We start from the raw sequence: 22,980 nt of genomic DNA on the forward strand, positions 1-22,980 counted from the left end.
AAATTGAAGTGTTGGATTTTGAAGTTATAATTGTATCTAATATGTGTCCTGCAGTATGGGTTGAGTTTTGAATATGAGATTGTAGGTTGAGAGTGTCAATAAAGGTCAACATATCAGTGGTGATTGGGTTCATTAGATCATCAAAATGGATATTAAAATCACCTAGGATCCATGGGTTGTTTGAGGAGGAGCAAAAATCAAATATCAGGTTTTGGAGTAAAGTTAAGGTATTTTGACCAATTGGTGGCGGAGTGTACAGTAATAAAATGTCAGTTATAGGCTTAATATTGAGTTTTAATTGAAGAAATTCTATAGTATTTTGGCCAGATGAAACCTCTGTAACAGAGATTAGATTGTCCTGGAAAATGACAGCGAGGCCGCCGCCTATGCATTTTTTACGGTGGTTGAACTGATAAGAGTAGCCTGAAGGACAACAAAATGAGAGATAGGCTTCATCACCATCAGTAAGCCATGTTTCAGTGATAAAGAGAATATTTAGTTTATGAGAAACGATAGATCCAACTTTGTTCTATATAATTCAGTCTTTCTTCCCAGTTTCCCTCCCTCCCTATGTCTACGCTATTACCCTCCACCATAGTTGTTCCACCGTATGATATTTTAAAAGCCAATGTTGTACAATGGGGGTTTGAATTGATTCAGTCACAATACGGAACTTATGTTCAGTTAGACGTACTTGTATCGATCGTTTTGTACGTCCGACGTATACCAGATCACAAGGGCAAGTGATCACATAAATAACCCAAGTTGATTTACAGTTAGTCTGTGCCCATGATTTAATGACATAACCTGTTTGAGAATCTTTCCATTCTTGGCCCTCAAAAGTGTTGTCACATCATTGGGAGTGATGACATTTCTCATGCCTCATTAACTCCAATCTACTGTTTTTCTTCCCATCTGTATGCCTTAATGCCTGGCCTATAGTTTTGCCCCTCAAAAAAGCAAACATGGGAACCTCTTCAAACCCCTCATGGAGATTTAGAATGTGCCAATGCTGCTTTATTAAAGAAATCATGATTTTTGTTGCCCTTGAATATGACACACACTAAACTCATCTCTTCTGGTATAGCAGATTTTTCTTTTAATAATAAATTTCTCTGTGCGTACCTCGCTTTCAAATAGGCCTGATGGACAGATCTCTTGGGATATCCTCTCCTAAGGAACTGCTCTTCTAAGTCTTTAGCAACTACTTTAAAGTACTGTATTGTGGAGAATACTCTCCTTGTTCTTAAGAACTGGCTAATTGGGAGGCTATACTTTAGAGTCTGGAAATTACCAAAATGTAACAAAGTGTTACAAGCCACAGGCTTCCTATAGAGTGTAGTTTTAATGTGAAGCTTCTCTTTCATAATTACTATATATGGTTGTAAATTGCAAGTTAAGATTTCTTGTATTTATCCATTGAATGAAACCTATCAGATCTTGTTCAGTTCCCTCCCAAAGAAAAAAGACATCATCTAGAAACCGCTTCCATAGGGGTATGTTCCCCAAATACCCCGATGGGTAAATCTCATCTATCTTAAATTTCCCCACATATAAGGTGGCAACTGATGGGGCCAAAGTTGCCCCCATAGCCATTCCTTGTGTCTGCTGATAGAAGATACCATCATATTCGAAAAAACTACTCCTAATAACCCATTCAGCTAGTTGTATCAGAAAAGCTGTGCTTATTCATTGCTGTTCTTCTCTTTCATCCAGCACTTCTTTTATAACTGATAGTGCAGCCTCTTGTGGGATCCTAGTATAGAAGGAAACCACATCAAGTGTCACTAACCAGGTTTCCTCATGTATCTGTACTTCCTCTGTCAATATTCTTAAAAGGTGGGAAGAATCCTTCAGATAGGAGGTGACTTTCCTGTCTTCAATTCTCAAAAATATATCCAAAAACTTAGATAGTGGTTCTAACAAACTATCTCTAGTGTTCACTATGGATTTATTGGGGGGGGGGGAATTTCCATATTTTTATGGATTTTGGGTACAAAAAGGATCTGCGGAGTCCATGGATATTTTTCCAATAAGAATTGATATTCTTTAGATGTCAGATGGTTTGTTTATAATATTGGGTAACATAATCAAAAATATCTGTGTTACCGACAGGTCTGCTGTTTTTTTAGATTCATTTTTTTCCATGGCACAGATATTTTGCATGTATTACAGATGCAAAATATCCGCCCCATAAAAAAAAAGAATAAAAAACAGGCAGACCTGTCAAAAACCCACCACCACTGATAAACATGCCTCCCCCCTGGCGACCCACAAATGGCAGGAGGGATGCCCACTCCCCCCACCACACTGAAAAATATGGCAGGAGGGATGCCCACTCTCTCCTGCCATCGGCCCCTCTCCTTCCTCCAGAAACAAATGGCAGGAGGGATGCCCACTCTCTCCTGCCACTGGACGCCCCCTTCCTCTCCCTTTAAGTTGAGAGCAAGAGGGGTGCTCAGTCCCTCCTGCTCCTCTGGCCTCCTCTGACACAATGTGGGCCTTAGGCTCCACCACATGTGATACATGGCATCTGATTGGCTCAGGCACCTTGGGCTCCTCCCTTTGGGGGGGGGTTTAACGAAATCCAGGAAAGTCTCCTTGTCTGTTTCTTGTTTATATATATATATATATATATATATATATATATATATATATATACACACTAGTCTTTAAGCCTGTTACATTAATGGGTACTAGAATAGATGTGTCTGTCTGTCTTTCTTTATTTCTCTCTGTCTCCTTGGCCGCTTTCTGTCTGTATGTTTTCTTTCTGTCTCTCTCTCTCCTTGGCTGCTGTCTGTCTGTCTTTCTTTATTTCTGTCTCTCTCCTTGGCCACTATCTGTCTGTCTGTCTTTTTTTTCTGTCTCTCTCTCTTGGCTGCTTTCTGTCTGCTGTCTCTCTCCTTGGCCGCTGTATGTCCATCTGTCTTTTTTTTTGTCTCTCTCCTTGGCCGCTGTATGTCCATCTGTCTTTTTTTTTTTGTCTCTCTCCTTGGCTGCTATCTATCTCTGTATTTTTTGCTCTCTCTCTCCTTGGCCGCTGTCTGTCTGTATTTCTTTTTTTCTGACTCTCTCCTTGGCCACTATATGTCTGGCTATCTTTTTTTGCTGTTTGTCTCCTTGGCCGCTGTATGTCTGTCTGTCTTTCTTTATTTCTGTCTCTCTCCTTGGCAGCTGTCTGTCTTTCTTTATTTCAGTCTCTCTCCTTGGCCACTATATGTATGTCTGTCTTTTATTGCTGTCTGTCTCCTTGTCTGTCTCCTTGGCCGCTGTATGCCTGTTTGCCTTTTTTTGCTGTCTGTCTCCTTGGCCGCTGTCTGTCTGTCCTTCTTTATTTCTTCTCTCTCTTCTTGTCCGCTATCTGTTGTTTTTTTTTTCTATCTCTCTCCGTGGCCCCCTGTCCTTCTATTTCTGTTGTCTTTATTTATGTCTGTCAGTCTATCTCCCTGCCCCCTGCCTTTATGTTTCTCATGCCCCTTCTCCCACCTACCTTCTCCCACCTTTCAGTGTGTGTCTCTATTTCTGTCTGTCAGTGTCCCTGCCCATTGCCTGTCTGTTTATCGTGCCCCTTCTCCCACCTACCTTTTTCTTTTTATCATGTTGTATTGTATACAGTGGAAAGGGCAACCGGCACACAGTAACCGCCGTAGGATACAAGAAACCGCCACGCGCGCACTCGTAGCAAACCGTCATGTGCGCATGTGCCGAACGTGCGCATTCCCCGCACGCTTTAACATTTCTCTGCCGCGGAGCTACGGATCACGGAGGCAGGGATCACGGAGGTAGGAGTGCGCATGCGCGCTTAGGGTTTTATATTATTATTGATATATATATATATATATTGTAGCCCACTGTAGCTGAGACCAGGGCTCTACAGTGCTCTCAGTGGCTGCACCAAAATAGAACACCAGCATGTGACCCGGAATGGAGTCACCCTGCAGGACTGGATTCCAAACAGGAACCAAAAAAAAACAAAGTTACCACAATTATAGTTCAAAGGAAAAATACCATTTATTCATTCCTTCATAAAGGTAAGTAGTCCTTCAATACAGCTGCCAAAATTGTCAGAATGCTCCCAAGCAGCAGCAAAACAAAAATACCAAAAGAGGCAAGCAAATAACACAGTACAAAATAAAGTTCATAGCACCTGTTCCATAGCTCTAGTGCCCAAAGTTCCAATAAAGCCTCTGGCCAGTTCAGAGCACTGCCAGGATAGGAGAGTGTCAGGATTTGCAAAAGAAAGGCCTCAATACAGGCTTTCAAAATTCCCGCCCAGGATGATAGCAAAACCTCTCCCAAACAATACACACTCCCAGCTTACCAAAACAAAAATAGTCCCAAACAGTCCAGAGCAAAAATCACAACTCACTATTTGCTGGTAGAGACCCAGTCTACCTGCATGGCTTCAGAAAAATCAGGAGCGTACTCTGATAGACTTTCCTCACACTCCATGGGCTGTTCTTCTGGAAATAGCAGCTCCTCAGCTTGACCAGCCTCTAACAGCTCCATGGGAATAGGCTGGTTGCTCCTGCTTGGCCCCGGGGACTCTCTAGGGAGAAAAGGTTTAAACCTTCTCCCTAGCTGACCTCCCTGTCTGTTCTCAACTGCAGGTTTAAATACTTTGGGGCAACGCCCTACTCTAGTTGAGTCAGCAGAGTAACTGGGACCTCTTGGGCTCCCCCGGTGGTGGCTCGGGGATGAATCACCCAATTCTTCATCAAATAAATCAGGCTCCCTCTGGTGGTCACAGGATAAATTATCAGTCTCAGGATTTACATGCACCTTCCTGATTCCACCTCGGGTTTTCATTTTTACTTTTTTCCCTGAACTAACAGGGACCCTGGCAGGCATCGTGTCTGCCTGGTCACAATATATATATATATATATATATATATATATATATATATATATATAAATGTGACTACCGAGGAAATGGAGATAAAGTGTAACTACAGCTCCACAGACTGCATAGGAAGCCTATCATGTTCTAGACTTGAGAAATACTGACTGGCCGGTGGTTGCAAAGGGTTCTTATGTGACGACATCATAGCTCAGTAATTCTCAGTGTTCACCTGTTGGCAAAATAGAACAAACCCAAACATCTGGCAGGCTAATAGGGAAATCAATAGTTTTAAGACATGTATTTCAACTGAAATATAAATCACATATTACAATCTTATCTGATGTTACAATTAAGCTGAGAAACAAATTGGGAGTAAGACCACTACCATTAATTTCTATTTAAGAAATGTTCAGCACTAAAATAAGACAGCACAGCTTCTAAGACTAATCAGGATTATTAATAACAAGAGCTATAAATCCTCAAATTATGAATGGGATTCAAAACATAACAAAAGTCTCTGGGGTCAGTAGTGTAGTTAAATGGCAGAGAGCCCAGTTAAACCATGCTGACTGTGCCAGAAAGGCAGGTATTTAGCAACATTTAACCAGAAAGGGCTGCTGAAAATCTGCTCTGGCTGCGTGGCACTCTCCAGCTAGTGATGGGGTGATCCAGGGTGGAGTTGGAAGTTATATGGGCACTGCTGATATTCAATGCCAATGCCAAGATCCTGGCAAGTAGGTCTGTAGAAACACCTGTCCCAACTTGTATGGATAGTTATTCATGTTTCATTACTAAATATTGGACAGACCGTGCAAAATGGTACAGACTATTATAAAGAACAAAATGAGAGAATATATACATAAGCATGGATTAATGAGAGAAAGCCAACATGGATTTAGTCAAGGGAAATCTTGCCTCACAATCTACTGTATTTCTTTGAAGGGGTGAATGAACATGTGGATAAAGGTGATATCGTGTATTTGGATTTTGAAAAGGCATTTGACAAAGAACTTCATGAAAGACTTCTGAGGAAATTAGAGATTCATAAGATAGGAGATAATATCCTATTCTGGATTAAAAACTGGTTGAAAGACAGAAAACAGAGAGTAGGTTTAAATTGTTAATATTCTCAATGGAGAAGTGTAAATAGTGGGGTTCAATCACCACAGCTCAATACCCAAAACTCATCAAACTACCAAAAGAGCTGGAAATATCAAAGTGTCACAAATGATGAAGGTATTTAAGTGAATGAAAATTCTAATACAGCTGAGCTAAAGGAGGAAAAAAGCCTATTTATAACCCAGGAAATTTCATAGTTTCTAAGGGTAATGGGGAACCCAATACATAGCAGCAGAGCAAAACAGGCAATACAATCAGGTGGAATAAGTTAAATGATCATGTGCATTTTCTCTAATTAGCTGAAAAGAATGTGTGTCTTATTTTCCTAAGCTGTATAACTTTGTATATAATTCTGAGTCACTTGTATGTCATGTTTAGTTGCAAAAAGCCTTTATTTTTATAATAATGGGCTGTGTTCATTGTTTATCAAAATGGTGCTGAGCCAATAATTCAGATCTGATCCTTGAGGGAATGTAAATAATAAATTCCAAATGCTAAATAAATTCCATCACACACACATTTGTTTCCCTGAGCTGTTGCCAGTAAGAGATGGTTGCCTGTAGGTAGTCTCTGCAACCCAATATACCCTATTTACTCCACTATACTTATATTATCACTGGTTGCCAATGCGTTATAGGATCTTGTTTAAAATCCTGGTCTTAATTCATAGAGCCTTTTATGAAAAGCTCTTCCATCGCTTGCTAATCTGGTATCACTTTATGTGCCTGGGAGATTGTTGAGGTCTTTGACAAAATTTAAACTGACAGTTCCTTCTTTGGTTAGGGCACACTAGGCATTCACAAGGGCAAAAACTTCTTTTATCTAGACCCTGCCTTTTTGACAATATGCTGAAACCTTCAGTCCAATGTGCGATGGTGGCCAAAAAAGCAAACAAGATGCTAAGAATTCTTTAAAAAGGGATGGTAAACAAGACTAAGAATGTTATAAAGCCTCTGTATCGCTCAATGGTGCGACCTCATCTTGAGTACTGCGTTCAGTTCTGGTCTTCTTATCTCAAAAAATGAGGAAAGACTAAAGAGGTTAGGTCTCTTCAGCTTGGAAGAGACATCTGAGGGGAGATATAATTGAAATCTACAAAATCCTGAATGGTATAGAATGCGTACAAGCGGATCAATTTTTTTTTTTTTTACTACACCACGATTTACAAAGACTAGGAGACACTCATTGAAGTTACAGAGCAATACTTTTAAAACCAATAGGAGGAAATATTTTTTCACTCAGAGAATAGCTAAATTCTGGAAAGCATTGCCAGAGGATGTGGTAAGAGCGGTTAATATAGCTAGTTTTTTAATAAAAGGTTTGGACAAGTTCCTAGAGGAAAAGTCCATAGTCTGCTGCTGAGACAGACATGGGGGAAGTCACTGCATGCCCTGGATTGGTAGCATGGAATGCTGCTACTATTTGGGCTTTTGCCAGGTACTTGTGACTTGGATTGGCCTCCGTGGAGACGGAATACTGGGTTAGTTGGACCACTTGTTTGATCCAGTAAGGCTGTTCTTATGAATGCTCTTCCAAAGCCACTGCGGATGGAGAGGTCATTGAAGCATTTTAAAAGATTAATAAAAATCCATTATTTTGGTGCTATGTTTGGAGACCCCACCCCTAGAGAATGACACGTAGGCAAATTTTTCCTTTCCCCACAGGAACTCATTTTCCCATCCCGTCGAGTTCTTTTCCTGTCCCTGCCCCATTTCTGCAAGCTCAGTCCTCATAAGTGGTTAAAGCAGAGCTTACAGGAATGGGGCGGGGACAGCGACAAAACTCATGGGGACGGGAGGGGGAAATTGAGTTTCTGTGGGAACGGGGAAAAATTTGTCTCCGTGTCATTCTCTACTCGCTCCCTTCCCATTTCCACTTAAGGATACTGGATGCTGGGTCTGGTTCCGGGTGTATGTTCTTTCCTATCATCTTTTTGGAATTAGTTTCTTTTTTTTTCTAAATTTGTATTGTTCACTGCTGTGTTCTTGCCTATATCCAGGAGGCAAAACAAGTTGAATAAACTATAAATTATACTGTCTCACTGTGTAGGTCAAAAGATACATGTGTAGGGTAATTTCATTAAAAGGTTCCTAAAAAATTTGTTAAAGAAAGGCTCCTGTTCCATAAAAACAGCATAAGTGACCACCTTTCTTCATAAAAAAAAAGGCTTCCAGAATCACCCCCAACTGTGCATATATACTTCCACACATCTGCTTAAAGGCCAGTATAATTATATACAGTATAGTGTGTGTACATTTTAAGTGATATCCTAAGAATGCCTACTTTTCACCCATGTATTCTCATGCCCAATTTTCTAACAGCCATTTTGCTAATGTAAAACATTCTTTAGAGGCAGAAAATACTTTATAAAATTACTCATGTAAGTTTGGTTAGCTTTGACTTTGTGCTGCTTGGACTTCTGATAATTCTTAAAAGGAGATTATGTACTTACCCTGGTAAGCTCTTTTCCAGTAGATAGGTGAGACATTCTACTAGACCATAGGGTTATTTCCCACTACTCGCATGGGTTGCAGAAGAGAACTATAAGTTTGTCATTCCGCCTCTAGGGTACATCACAGGTTAGCTTAGCTCCTCCCATCAGTCTGTACCCAAGCATAGAGACACTACCATTCTGGGAGGACAGAATATTGTTTCTTTTTATACTTTAATAAAATAAGTTCAATATATAATCATAACTATTCGAGGCTTGGTGCGGATGGGATCAGACGGTTTGCGGGTACAGGTTCCGAGCTCATGGGGATGGGGTGGAGACGGGGACTGACATCACGGGGACGGGGGACTGAGCTCGCGGAGGCAGGAACTGAGGCTGTGGAGATGAGGACCAAGCTTGTGTGGATGGGGCGGGGACAGGGATCAAGCTTGCAGAGATGGGGACAAATTTTTTTCCCCGTGCCATTCTCTAGTGTGCAGTTTAAAGTATAATCAAGACAGATAAGACAAATAGGTTACAATCAGTAAGACCACAATTGAAATAAAGCAGGCTATTAGCACATAGTAAATAAGAAGTACCACCAAAGAGACTTGGACAGAATCAGATTCCTTAATATATTTATTTACAATCTATGGCTAACTGCCTTTCAGGTTCAAAAAGTCCATCAAAGCAGTTTACATTGTTAAAAAGAATAGTGCACATGAAGCAAGTTACTCACCTGTAACAGGTGTTCTCCAAGGACAGCAGAATGAAAATCCTTATTGTTGGGTGACATCATTCAGTGGAGCCCACCACATAAGTGCTCCCCAGCATTCTGTATCAAAGCTTATGAAAAGTGGCTTCCTGTGAATTCACATGTCTTCCTGTCTGCCATCATTGCAGGGGTCCAGCTCAGTCTAATATAATAGCTGAAAGAATTCAACACTCAAGAGGGGAGCAGGGCAGCAAGAACACTCATCATGCTGTCCTTGGAAAGCATCTACTAAAGGGGAGTAAGTTCACTTTCTTCGAGGACAAGCAGTATGACAATAGTCTTACTGTTGGGAATCCTTAACTATCCGGGTGTCTTAAATGCAAATAGTAAAAAAAAGCTTGTAACAGGTAAGGCCTAAAACAACTAAAGAACCATCAACATTCTTATTATTATCATTTTATCATCTTTTTTTTTTTTTTTTTTTGGACCTAGGGATGTGGAGTTGGATTCTAGATACCAATAAATTCTGAACACTCTCTGACCAAACCAACAGTCACATCGGGAGTCTTCTTCAAGGTAGTAATGAGAGATGAATATGTGGATTGAAGTGCACATTGCAGCCCTGAAAATCTCCTCTATGGAGGCTGCTCAGGTGGGCTACTGATGCAGCTATGGCTCTTGCATTATAAGTTGCAATATGTCCTTCAGAGTTAGCTCAGCTTGGATATAAGTAAAGGATATGAGGTCTGTGAGCCCATTATAAAGAGTGCATTTAACAATGGCAGCCCCCATCTTTTTGGGGTCAAAAGAAACAAAAAGCTAGGAGGACTTTCTATGGGTTTTAGTCTGCTCCAGATCAAGGGCCAAGATCCTCTTGTAGTCTAGAGCAGTGTCTCGTAAACTTTGCGAAGTCATGGCACACTAAACTGGTGGCAGCGGCTCTAGGGCTTCCGGAAGTACATGGACATAATCAAGTCGACATATGTGCATGCACAAGGGCCCTCCAAATGGGGCCTTGAGCTGCCAGTGGGGGATGCTGGAAGGGAAGAGACATGCACCCATTTCAAATAGAGATGATGCTGTTTTCTGGCATCATCCTGGCAGAAATGTGCCAGTCATTTCAAGTAATTTTCTTACCGACTAACAGTTGGATTTAGTGTCCCCTGAGGAAGGCACTTAAGATATGCCAAAACTTGGATCCTTGTTAGGACTATCCTTTTAAAAGAATAAAAATATTGTATGGTTGGAAGGACTTCTCCCTTGCCTTTTCTTCTGTACTGTTCCTATTTCAAGGCAAGGTTTTCTCTGTTCGTCTATTAGAGTTCCCTCGACATTGATGACAATGATGAATCCTTCCTCTCCCTCAGGAGGGGATCAGAGAATGCCTGATCCCAGCAGCCAGCATCAACACTAAATGTTGAGGAAAGGGTGGGCCCTCTCAATGTTGATGTGTCCCCCAAAGTCAGATGCAGCTTTGGAAGCCACAGAAACCAATGCCTCCGAAACACCAAACATTTATTCACAGTCCGTTTCTCAACCTCTAATACTTCTTGACATCTGTGAACAAGGTTTAGAAAAAGAGCCATTATGACTGGGACCCGGGCACTGCAGCCATAAATTATGCATGTTGGTGAAGGATATGGTCCTACTGCACTGGGTGCACTTTTTAAAACCACTGGTAGCTTTCTGCTACATGTTAGAGAAAAATAGTTGGTGAAATCAATTGGTTCAAAGGTGAAAAAATTTCCAACCAGGTACTTGAGACCTAAAAGGGTCTAGTGAACCATGGAAAAATAAAGAGAACTCAGAAGTACTGAAAAACCTGACTACAAAAAATACAAGGGAGAAGAGAAGCATTGGCCCATCATGTAGACACTTACACAAGAACTGGCAGTCCAATAGAACATCGCAAAGCATGATGAAGAAAATACTCAAAGACAAGCTGTGAGGAGAAACAACATATCCATACTGCTCCATGGAAAACGGAGAACTGAGCTGGTTCCACATGACAATGGCAGGTGGGAAGATATGTGAATGCATGGTAGGCCACTTCCAAAAGCTTTGAGAAGGAATGCTGGAGAGAACTTACTGTGGTGGGCTCCATCAGATGATGTCACACAACAGAATTAATATTGTCAAGTATTTTCTTTTATCTTTTCCTATAGATCTAGTTTTGTGAAAGTGTATCATGTCTCCCCATTTTGTGGGCTTAAAAAGGAATTGTCTATGATAGATTATGTATTGCTTATGAGATTCTTCTTCTTTTTCTTTATGTATTACTGGATATTGTAAATATTCAAATTTATAAAATAATAAAAAAAAAAAGAAGAATGAATATTGTCATCCTGCTTGTCTTCCGAGAATCACAGGAACAATTTTTAACAAGCTGAATAAAGGAGAACAAATTATTTCATTTATGCTTCCTCAAAGATTCACTATTTTGAGTATTTTTGACTAGAGTGGGATGTAACAAAATTCAAATTATTTCATTCATGCTCCCTCAAAGATTCACCATTTTGTGTATTTTTGACAAGAGTGGGATGTAACAAAATTAAGTGTCATTTAATACATACCAGTGTCTCGCAAACTCTTTTCACCATGGCACACTAAACTCAGGGCTGTATCTAGAGGGCCTCTGAGCATGTGCAGACATCGACCGATGATGTCACATCGACATCCGCATATGCTCAGAGGCCCTCCAGACGCAGTCCTGAGCTCTGGGGCCTTCCAAAACCTGGACAAACTGCTGGGGGGGGGGAGCAGAGAGGAGGAGAGGCGGCAGCACCTGTGCCGGCAGTAACAGGCTCGTATCTCACCAAGGCACACTACTGTGCCACGGCAAACAGTTTGCGATTCACTGATATAGACTTTAAAGTGAATAAATTACACCTTAACAAAACAAAGGTAGGGCATCATTTCTAACTGTAAATTACAAAAGAACTGAGTGAATAGCTGATCCTCACCTTGATAGTGTTATCTCTGAGGCCACTTACTATCTTCTGATCATCATACTGCAAACAGTAAACACCTTTGCTAGTCTCACTTCGGCAGTGGATTCGCTGTAAGCTGTGCCTTCCACATCGCCAGTTGGATTCTATAGTCTGTGTTTGGGGATAAAAACGTTACATGTTGATCTTCTTGATCATGCACTTTAAAGTCTGCACTTGGCCAAAAGGGAAAAGCAAGGACAATTATCTTTATAAACTTTTTATTTTAGGAATATAACGGAGCAACACATCTCCTCATTATATTAATAAAGAATGAAACATGCGCCATGACCTAGCTGCAATAAAATAAACAAATGCATAAGATTAACAGATAAATACATTAATGATGACAGATTAGGTTTTTACCTTGATAATCTGGGTTAAGATACACAGAAGTCCGTACTTTAGCTGTTGATTCTCACTTCCTACGAAACTGCAGAAGAGTTTCACTTTAAGATCTTGAATTCCTCCCTTTCTGCAGTGGAGAACAGCTCCCTCTTCAGTTGGTACCAAAGCAATTGAACTCCACTTAAACATTCTGCTCTTCTCTGAAACTTAGAAAATAGAATAATGATCAATAAACATTTAACAAGCAAACAGTGATGAATAAACAACACATATGAGTAGCTAAGTGCAACCTCTAAATGCAACTAGTAGGGGCTTTCCAAAGAGAAAGAGAATAAGAAACCCCCTGTGCCTGAACCAACATCTTTGCTTAATCTTAGAAGAGGTCCCGAGATAGATACTGGCAATGTCCAAGGCACATCAACAGTCCACACAGGGAGAGCAGTATGGACACCTGTGCATCTTAATAGAACCCAGATCGAGGTAAAAATCTAATCTGTCGTTCTGTTACATATACACAGGAGTCCATACTTTAACTGACATACCAAAGCAGTGCCAGATGCCTAGGGAGGGACAGATGAGCCTGCGCACAGAGCCGAGGAAACATAAGCAGCATCCTCTCAAGCTACCACATCCACTCTGTAAAAGTTTGAAGGATAGTAGCTGCTCTACAGATTTCATGAGGCAAGACAGCTTCAGACTCTGCCCAGGAAGTCACTACACCTCTTGTTGAATGTGCTGCAATAGAGATAGGGGGCTATTTCCCACAGGCAATGGAGGAAGATGAAATCACCATGCAGATCAATCTGGCGATAGAAGCTTTGGAAGCTGGTCTGCCACTTCTCAAGTGACTGGTCAGCACAAAAAGATGATCAGAAAGCCTGGAGTCATTAGTCTGGGTAGATAAACAGGGCTCTGTGCACATCCAGCTTGTGTAAAAGTTTGTCCTGTTTGGCGGAACACATAGGATGAAAGGTGGGCAAATGACGTTCTTGATTGACATGGAAAACAGAAACTACCTTCAGAAAAAAGAAAGGAACTGTGTGAAGGGAAACACCCAATTCCATGAAACGGAGAAAAGGCTCCCGAAGTGAGAGGGCCTGCAATTCTGAGATCCCTCTCGCCGAGACTATGGCAACCAAAAACACTGTCTTAACCATAAGGTCTAGCAGGGAAGCTTCCGAAAGGGACTTATTAGGCGCACAGGCCAGGCCCTTCAAGACCACATTGAGGTTCCAATACGGGAACAGTCTGCACAATGGGGGTCTCAGACTGAGAGCCCCACTCAAAATCCGAGTGACATCTGGGTGAAAAGCCAGAGACTGTAGGCCACTCTGAGCCCGAAGCACGAAATACCGGCTATCTGCACTTGGAGAGACGAAATCACAAGACCTGTATCAAGGCTGGCTTGCAGGAAGGCAAGGATCACCAGAACGGGAAACCTCTCTCGCTCCACCTGCTTCTTGGCGCACCACAACTGGAAGGTCTTTCAGGTCATAGCATAAGCCGCAACCGTCGCAGGCTTCTTTGCACTAAGTTGAGTCATAATTACAACCTCTGAATAACCTTTTTGAATCAAGGCTGCTTGCTCAAGAGTCATGCCATAAGACCAAAGCTTTCCAGCATCTCTATCAGAACCGGGCATTGATTGAGGAACCCCAGATGAACCAGGAGTTTCAGGAACTTGCCTCTCTGCAGAAGCACCAGATCCACATTCCAAGGCCTGCGGGGCCAGTCTGGGGCCCCCAAGATCACTAGTCTCTGATGGTTTGCTATCCTGCGGATGATCCAACCATGCCGGAAATACATAGAGGAGCTGCTCTATGTGCTGGGCTGAACTAGGGCATCTAGCTTTGTGCTTTCCCGCTTGGCTCTTCAACTGTAGAAGTGGATTACCTTTGCATTCTTGGCTGTAGCCATGAGATTCATGTCTGGTCTTCCCCATCTGAACAATGAGGGAAAACGCTCTGTGGATCAGCAGCCAGTCTCTGAGATTCAGAGTCTGTCTGCTGAGAAAGGTGGCCTGGACATTCTCTATCCCTGCCATGTGGGTAGCTGAGAGAGCCTGCAAGTGAAGGTCCACCCACTGGAATAACATACATGCCTCAAGTTAAGGGAAGCGCTTCTGGGGCCTCCCTGTCTGTTCATGTAAGCCACCGCAGTGGCATTGTCTGAATACACCCTGATAACCTTCCCTGTCAGGAAATATTGCAACTTCATGAAGGGCAACCAAATGGCTCTCAGTTCCAGATGATTTATGGACCACTTGCTTTCTGATGGGGACCACCTGCCCTGGAGAGGGCGGCCAGAGCAGAGAACCCCCCCCCCCAGAGGCTGGTGTCAGTCGTGAGGGTCACCCACATGTTGTTTCTGAGAGGTATACCTCTAACCAAGGCCTCCCCCTGGAACCAGTAATGCAGGCTACACTTTGCCTCCAAAGTCCAGGGGAGCTGCGTCTGCTGGGAGTGGTGTCAAGGAGACCATTTGTACAAAAGGGAGTACTGGAGGGTGCATATATGAGCTCTTGCCCAGGGAGCCACTTCCAAAGGGCCCAGTACCTGCAGATAATGTCAGGCAGTGGGGCTCGGAAGAGCCAAGATCTTCATGGCTTGGGCAAAAAAGCATGGCCCTGTGTTGTGTTGAAGAAGGCTCCCAGATATTCCAAGCACTGAGTTGATTGCATCTGACTTTTGTAGAAATTGACTATCCAGCCCAGGTACTATAAGAGACAACACCTCCTAAACCACACACTTGCTGTCCTCCAGAGAGGGGGCCCTGATCAGCCAATCGTCTGTGTAAGGATGCACTTGAATCCCCATCCTGCACAGGTGGGCCGCTACAACCACCGTCACCTTAGTAATTGTGTGGAAAGCCATGGTCAAACTGGAGGCATTGGTGCTTCTTGGAGGCTGAGCCAACACAGGAACCAGCAGGCTGCTGGCACCTGTAACTGCTAAATATCTGTCTGGACCCCTGAAAGGGCCTCTGAGAAGAGCAACCAGAGGAAAATTGGTGGGATCTCCTAGAGACACAAAAATTACCTCTGCTGCCTACTCTCCGGAAGGGATTTGGGACGGTGATCCGCCACACTGGCCATGAGGTCATCTAACCCTTTGCCAAGCAGCATCTTCCCCTTGAAGGGTAATCTGCTGAGAGTGATCTTGGAGGCCGAGTCGCCCGCTCACTGACTGATCCAGAGTATCCGGCAGCCAGAAATGGAGTACACTGAAACCTTACTCAGGACTCCTGATGTTATAAAGAGCATCGGTCACATAATCTTCTCCCTTCTTAAACATGTGGGACTGAGGGACTAGTCCGCAATCTGGCATGGCAGGCCCGTGCCATGAAGGAGGCAGCTGCTGTAGCTTTGATACCCAAAGCCAGCGTGTTAAACTGTATTTTAAGGATCACATTTACCTTACGGTCCTATGCGTTGTTTAGCATCACTCCATCTTCACTAGCAAGGGAGGTGTGTTTGGTTACTTGTGCTACTGCAGAGCCCACCTTTGGCTGAAAAAACAGCTGTTGGAAGTCTGGATCCATAGGATGGAGCTGAGACATAACTTTGGCCACCTTTAAGAGAGCCATCAGGTACCTTCCAGTGTCAATAACTAAAGAGGTGATATCTGGATGAGTAGGAAAAAGGTTTGTCTGTGCATTAGTGTTACACATGATGGAGCACTATGAGGTGGAGGGCTGCTGGGCACTGAGCTTCAACATAGAGAAGGTGTCAGATATGACATGGGAAACAGAAGCTGATCTGAAAAGGCAATGTACTAAGGGATCATCACTGTGATCTGCCGCCACTCCTGCCCCCTGGCTTCTGGAATCCGCTAGGGATCCCAAATCATCTACCATTGCAGAAGAGCCCTGTAATAATAAAGGTATGGAAAGGGAATTCCAATTATCCCAGTCCTGACACTGGGAGCCGGCGTGGTATGAGGCGGCCTGCCTGGGAGATGGATTGCCCATAGGCAGCACAGCGCTTCTTAGTCCTGTTATAGGCTTACCATAAGAGGCTAACAAAATCGGAGAAGCTTTGCATCAAGGGACCTGAGGCTCCTTGTACAACCCCAGACTGGGGAAGTGGAGATTCATCCACTACCACATACTTGCTTGGGTCATCTGAGCAGGATCTAATCTAATCTAATCCTTAGGTTTGTATACCGCATCATCTCCACGTTCGTAGAGCTCTTCTCCTTAGTCTGGATTTTCAGGGATTTCGGGGGTTTCAAGGCCTGAAGCTCCTGCCCCTTCCTTTCGCATCCTACAGCACGTGAAACATAGCTACTCCTCAACCGGCAACTCTGTTAAAAAAAAATGCAGGGTCTGGAACTAGAAAGACCTAGGGCAGGGATCTCAAAGTCCCTCCTTGAGGGCCAGAATCCAGTCGGGTTTTCAGGATTTCCCCAATGAATATGCATTGAAAGCAGTGCATGCATATAGATCTCATGCATATTCATTGGGGAAATCCTGAAAACCCGACTGGATTGCGGCCCTTAAGGAGGGACTTTGGACCCCTGACCTAGGGCATCCATGAGAGGTGGGCTCTAGTAAATTTGAGCAGTTTTGAGGCAGAAAAGCTGTTGGAGCTAGATCCAAAAATTAAAAATAGAGATTTTAGGGTTTTGGAGGAGGTGAAACTGACCCCAGAAACCTCTAAAAATGAGATTTACAGACCTCTCTGATTTTCCCCATAGGGAATAATGGTAGTACACATTGTGACTTCTGGTGCCTGCTTGCCTGAATCAGCCTGCCTGCAGGAAAAGGATTTCTGCCTCAGAAATTGTCAAATTTCGACTGTCGAAAGAATTCTTCTGGCTGCGAGCTGGCCAGATCACAACCATGGATGTGGGGAGAAACTACATAGCCAGCTCACTGATACCCAGAGGGTTGGTACACAGGGGCCTCACAGCCTGCACTCAAACCTCTGATGAAATCAGCAGAGCTACTTCCAGGGGGACGGACCCCGAGCTCCTGAAGGAATACAAAGCAAGCTGGCTCCATAGGTATTCAAAGAGATTGACCTGGGAGAAGCAGACCCATGGGACTTTCCTTGGCGGACTAAGTCCAAGAAGGGGCCTGCCGAGCACCAAAGCCACAAAGAAATTCAAAAATCTGATGGGAAAATATCAAAAAATAACAAAAAGAAGAAAAGATCAGAAGATCAGAAGGAAAAACTGAAGAGGGATCTGTTCTCCACAGCAGAAGGGGAGGTGTTCAAGATCTTAAAGCGATACCTTTCTGCAGTTTCGCAGTTAGTGGGAATCAATAGCTAAAGTACAAACTCCTGTGTATGTGTAACAGAAGGGCTCTTTTACTAAATGTTAGAGCATGCAAACTGTGTTCATTTCCATAGGAGTAACATGGGCAAGCTGGCAGGTAGGGTAATGTTTGTTAAACGTTAGCATATGCTAAGAGTGGTGTAGTGGTTAGAGCTACAGCCTCAGCACCCTGAGGTTGTGAGTTCTTCCCCTCTCCTCCATCCATGCATTCCATCTCTTCCCTCTCTTCTCTCACACTTCCCTCCATCCATGTTTACCATCTCTTCCCTGTTTCCCCTTCCTTCCGTCCATGTACACATCTCTTCCCTCCTTTTCCCCTTCTTCCATCCATGTGCACCATCTTTCCCTCCTCTTCCACTTCCCTCCGTCCATGTGCCACCATCTCCTTCCTCTCCTCTGCCATCCCATTCAGGATCTCTTCCTTTTTTAATAATAATAACTTTATTTTTGTATACCGCAATACCAGAAGCAGTTCAGAGCGGTTTACAGAGGAAGAGACTGTACACAGACAGTGAATATTGTACACAGACAGAGAATATTGTCAATTACATTGGTAGAATAGTCGGATATGCAATAAGTATATCGGAGAATATCAAGGCAGGGAGGAGTCAGAGGAGTTTGTCAAAGAGGTAGATTTTGATTGATTTCCTGAAGGCATGGTAGGAGGGTGTGTTAGGAATGAGGGTGGATAGACATTTGTTCCATTTGCCAGCTTGGAATGACAGTGTTCTATCAAGGAATCTTTTGTAGATACAGCCCTTCAGGGAGGGGAAAGCAAACAGGTAGGTATTACGTGTGTGGGAGGTGCCTGGAAGTCCAAAATGGTGCGAAAGGTAGATCGGGGATGAACCTGTTATGGTTTTGAAGCAAAGGCAGGCAAACTTGAAGATGACCCTTGCCTCCACTGGCAGCCAGTGAAGTTTTCTGTAGAACGGGCTTACATGGTCTGATTTTTTGAGACCATAAATGAGGCGGACAGCAGTATTCTGTACGATTCTCAGACGTTTGATGGTTTTCTTAAAGGATCTCAAGTATATGATATTACAGTAGTCTAAAGTGCTTAAGATTAGTGACTGAACCAGCAATCGAAAGGAGAGGAAGTCAAAATAGTGTTTGATGGTGCAGAGTTTCCAGAGAGTGCAAAAGCATTTTTTAATCTGGGCATTGGTGTGCTCTTCAAACGTCAGGCATCGGTCCAGGATGACTCCTAGGATTTTGATGGTAGGATTGATTCGGTAAGTTAGCCCGTTTAATTTCAGAGAGATTTTCGTTAGCTTGTGATTGGGACTTGCCAGGAAAAGCTTAGTTTTTTCTGGGTTTAGTTTTAGTTTGAATTGAGTGGTCCATTGCTCTATCTTGGTGAGAACAGAAGAAGTGAGTTGTTCAGCCTCTTGTGTCAGTGAGGTTATGGGGATTATGATTGTACAGTGGTGCCTCGCATAACGGCCGCCTCGCACAGCGGACGCTGCGCACAACGAACTTTATGTCGTGATCCGTATAACGTACTTCGTTTCACACAACGAAGTCGCCCGAGCTGCATCCTTCCGGGGTTCCTGCGGGGTTGGATCGCAGCGGGGTTGGTCGAGGGTAGTCTCCTTCTCCTTACCTGCCCTGTCGCAGCACACAGCCGAACGGAAATCTTCCCGATGTCAGCGCTGACGTCGGAGGGAGGGCTTAAGCAAAGCCCTCCCTTCCTCCGACGTCAGCGCTGACATCAGGAAGACTTCCGGTCGGCTGTGTGCGGCTGCGGCAGGGCAGGTAGGAAGAAGGCAATGGCGAACGAAAGAGGGGGGAGGGGGCGGTCCGCCCCGAAGAATGTGCACAGCTGGTCAGGTCCCCCGATCGACCGACAACAGGCCCGGCCGACAAACCTCCCTGCCCTGTAGCCGCGAATCTAAATTACCTCTTACAGCAGCTTCAATAATCCAGCTGCTGTAAGAAGGTAATTTAGATTCGCGGCTACAGGACAGGGAGATTTGTCCGACCGGGCCTGTTCTGTTGTCGGTCGGGTGCAAAAGCGCCACAAAGGTGGAGGCAGGGAGGGAGGAAAGGTGGAGTGGAGAAGAAAAGACGCTTAAGGGGGGAGAAGGCCGCTGAAAGCACATGTTGGAGCAGGGGATGAGAGGGAGGGAGAGAAGGGGAAATATTGGACAAGGGCAGAAGGGATGCTAAATCATAGGGTGACAGGCAGAGAGAACAACAGGAAAAAGAGTGGAAGCAATCTTGAACCCTGAGGGTGAGGGCAGAGAGAGGTGGTGAGATGATTGATCATGGGGAGAGGGACAAAAGGGAATAGAGATGGGATAGGAAGATAGTGGAAGTAAAAGGACAGGGAGATGTATGTTTTTAGATGTATCTAAATAAAAATAATAACAAAAAATTTATCTTTTTTATGTCATCTTAGCATATTTTATGCTGCAGAACGAATTATTTTTTTTTACATGTATTCCTATGGGAAAACGCGTTTCACATAACGAACGTTTCACATAACAAACTTGCTCCTGGAACCAATTAAGTTCGTTGTGTGAGGCACCACTGTAATGTCATCTGCATAGATGTATGATTTCAGCTTTAGATTGGATAACATGTGTCCCAATGATACCATGTAGACGTTGAACAGAGGAGAGAGAGGGGAGCATTGTGGGACTCCGCAGGGGTTGTTCCAGGATTGGGAATAGGTTCCATCACTATGGACTTGGTAAGTGCGTTTTTTTAAGAAGCCTGTGAACCAGGTAAGTACCTGTCCCGAGGCATCTGATCAGAATGTCATGGTCGAAAAGGTCAAAGGCACTGCTTAGATCGAATTGAAGTACCAGTGCGCTTTTTCCCAGAGAGAATAAATAGAAGAGGTGATCAGTCAACAATGCTAAGACAGTTTCCATGCTGTGATTTTTGCGAAATCCTGACTGAGAGTCTTGTAGGATGTTAAACTTCTCTAGGTATTCCATAAGGTCAAGGTTAACTAGACCTTCCATTAGTTTAAGGAAGAGAGGAATATTGGCAATGGGTCTGTAGTTGGCAGCCGAAGAGACAGGTTCTTTGGGGTTTTTGATGATAGGAGTCATAAGAATATGGCCGAGTTCCGACGGGAAGTAGCCAGTGGACAGGGAAAGAGAGATCCAGTTGAAAAGTTCAGCTTTGAATGGGAAGGGGTCTGTTTTCATGATAGTCGGTGGACAATTATCTAGTAGGCAGTTGGATTTTGCATATTTAGAGTAGAGCTTGGGGAATTGGTTCCAATCTGGGTTTTTGAAATGATTCCAGATCATGTCAGTAGCTGAGCCTTCGCTTTCAGGGGTAAATAGATTGATTGAAGGGTCAGTGCTTGTTATTACAAGAGACATTTTCAGAGTGCAAATTTTTTTGGCGAAGTGGTTGGCTAGGTTTGCAGTGGAGGGTGGGAGATCTGTGTGGGAACGTTTATGTAGATCAATATCAAATAGGGAATTGACTATTTTGAAGAGTTCTTTGCTGTTCAGCGAAGGAGAATTGATTATTTGGGAGTAATGTTTGCAATGCTTTTCTTTAAGCATTCTTTTGTACTCTTTAACTTTTAGTCACCAATTGTACCTGTCGTTATCTTTTCCTGATTTGCACCATATTCTTTCTAATTTACGTACTTTACGTTTTAAAGCTAATAGGTCGGCATCAAACCAGCTGGCTGATAAGTAATATCTTTTTTAACATGCTTTCAGTGGTGCAATGTTGTTAAGAACCTGATTACTGAAATTTTTCCAACCTAGGATGAAATTTGGGTCTAAATCAGGGATGGATGGTAGGCTGTAGTGTGACCAAAATTCTACTGGGTTTAGTTGTCCTCTAGTCCATATCATTTTCTCTTTGTGACTGATCCTAGGGTTCCTTTTGGTTAATTTTTTGTGCCGGTGTAATTCAAAATTACATAGGAGGTGGTCTGACCAAGGGGTGTTGGCCCAGGTTACGCCTTTAAAGCTTACACTGGGGGTGGTTTGGGCATTGGAAAGAAATGTGATCAAATCTAAGTGATGACCTTTCCTGTGAGTTTTTGTCGGGGGCGATTTGGAGAAACCTAGAGATGTGAGGAAGGAAAGTAGATCTGCAACGTTGGTGTTTTTTTCCTGCTCGAGATGTAGATTGACATCACTGGCAAGAAGATTATCGGTGCCGGCTACAGAATTTGTAAGGAGGAATTCGTAGAGATCTTCTTTAGCTAAGTTCCATTTGTTAGGGGGGGGGGGGGCGGTAGAATATAGTGACGATCAAATTATCTTTGCAGGCCTCTTTGGATATTTTGCAGGTGAGAATTTCCAGGTCATTGGTTAGTTTAGAGTCAAGCATTTGAAATTGGAAGTGATCTCCCTCCCCCTCAGTTCCACCAAAGTTCTCCCCACCCATGAACCACCCCTACCCATGAAAATTACAAGGAGGTCGCTGGTGCGGGAGCAATTTTCTGCACCCTTTGCTATAGTCCACCAAAGCAGAAACAGGAAGTTGCTTCAAAGGGGGTGGGGGTAGACTGTGGCAAAAGAACAGTACAGAGGAGGCCACGGAAGCTCTGTAGAATTGATGAACAATGACTTTTAGGCACTTTTATCCTTCACTACCTCCTCCAGACCAAAATCACACTTACAGTTCCGGAACTCAGGAAACTGATACCAATGTTTTGTGTTGGTGAGGGGCCTTGAGCGTCTTCAAGAATCCCAGAGAAAGTGGGAACCAGCAGGCCTTGAGCACTCGCAGACGCTCAAGGCACTTCACCAGCACGGAGTGCCCGCGTCGGTTTCCTGAGTCTCTGAACTCTAAGTGGAATGTCAGCCTGGGGTGGGGGGAGCGGGTAGTGGAGGATAGGAGTGCTGGCAATTGGGGTGGGGGTGGGGGAAGATAATAATGACAGTCATCACACCAATATAAATATAATTTCCATTCTCTCTTTCAAGTTTAATCCATTATGCCTCTTCCTTACCCTGTAGATCCTACAATTGTGTGGCTTTAATATGATCTTTAACATATGCCACTAACCCTCCTTTTCTTCCAATCCTGTCTTTCCTGAACAGATTATAGCTTGGTATAACTATATCCCAGTCATGGCTCTCTGTGAACGATGTCTCCGTGATCGCCACTAAATCCAACTCAGCTTCTTCCATCACAGTCTCTAGATCAAGAAACTTGTTTCCATACTTTGAGCATTAGCATATACTGTTTTCCAAACATTGCCCCTTTTTCTCATTTAAGAACATAAGAACATAAGAAGTTGCCTCCGCTGAGGCAGACCC

At 43.5% G+C, this 22,980-nt stretch overlaps 1 protein-coding gene across 25 annotated transcripts in view; it reads right to left on the reverse strand.

Moving 5' to 3' along the window:
* BTRC (beta-transducin repeat containing E3 ubiquitin protein ligase) overlaps positions 1-22,980 on the reverse strand; it is a 488,395-nt gene that overhangs the window by 65,664 nt on the left and 399,751 nt on the right. For all 25 annotated transcript variants that reach the window (XM_033943132.1, XM_033943124.1, XM_033943120.1 and 22 more), the window contains one exon: positions 12,075-12,212. In XM_033943132.1, coding sequence (XP_033799023.1) covers positions 12,075-12,212 — 138 coding nt within the window. The remainder of the gene's footprint in view (positions 1-12,074; positions 12,213-22,980) is intronic.

The sequence above is a fragment of the Geotrypetes seraphini genome, chromosome 4 (assembly GCF_902459505.1).
Source record: "Geotrypetes seraphini chromosome 4, aGeoSer1.1, whole genome shotgun sequence".
NCBI lineage: Eukaryota > Metazoa > Chordata > Amphibia > Gymnophiona > Dermophiidae > Geotrypetes > Geotrypetes seraphini.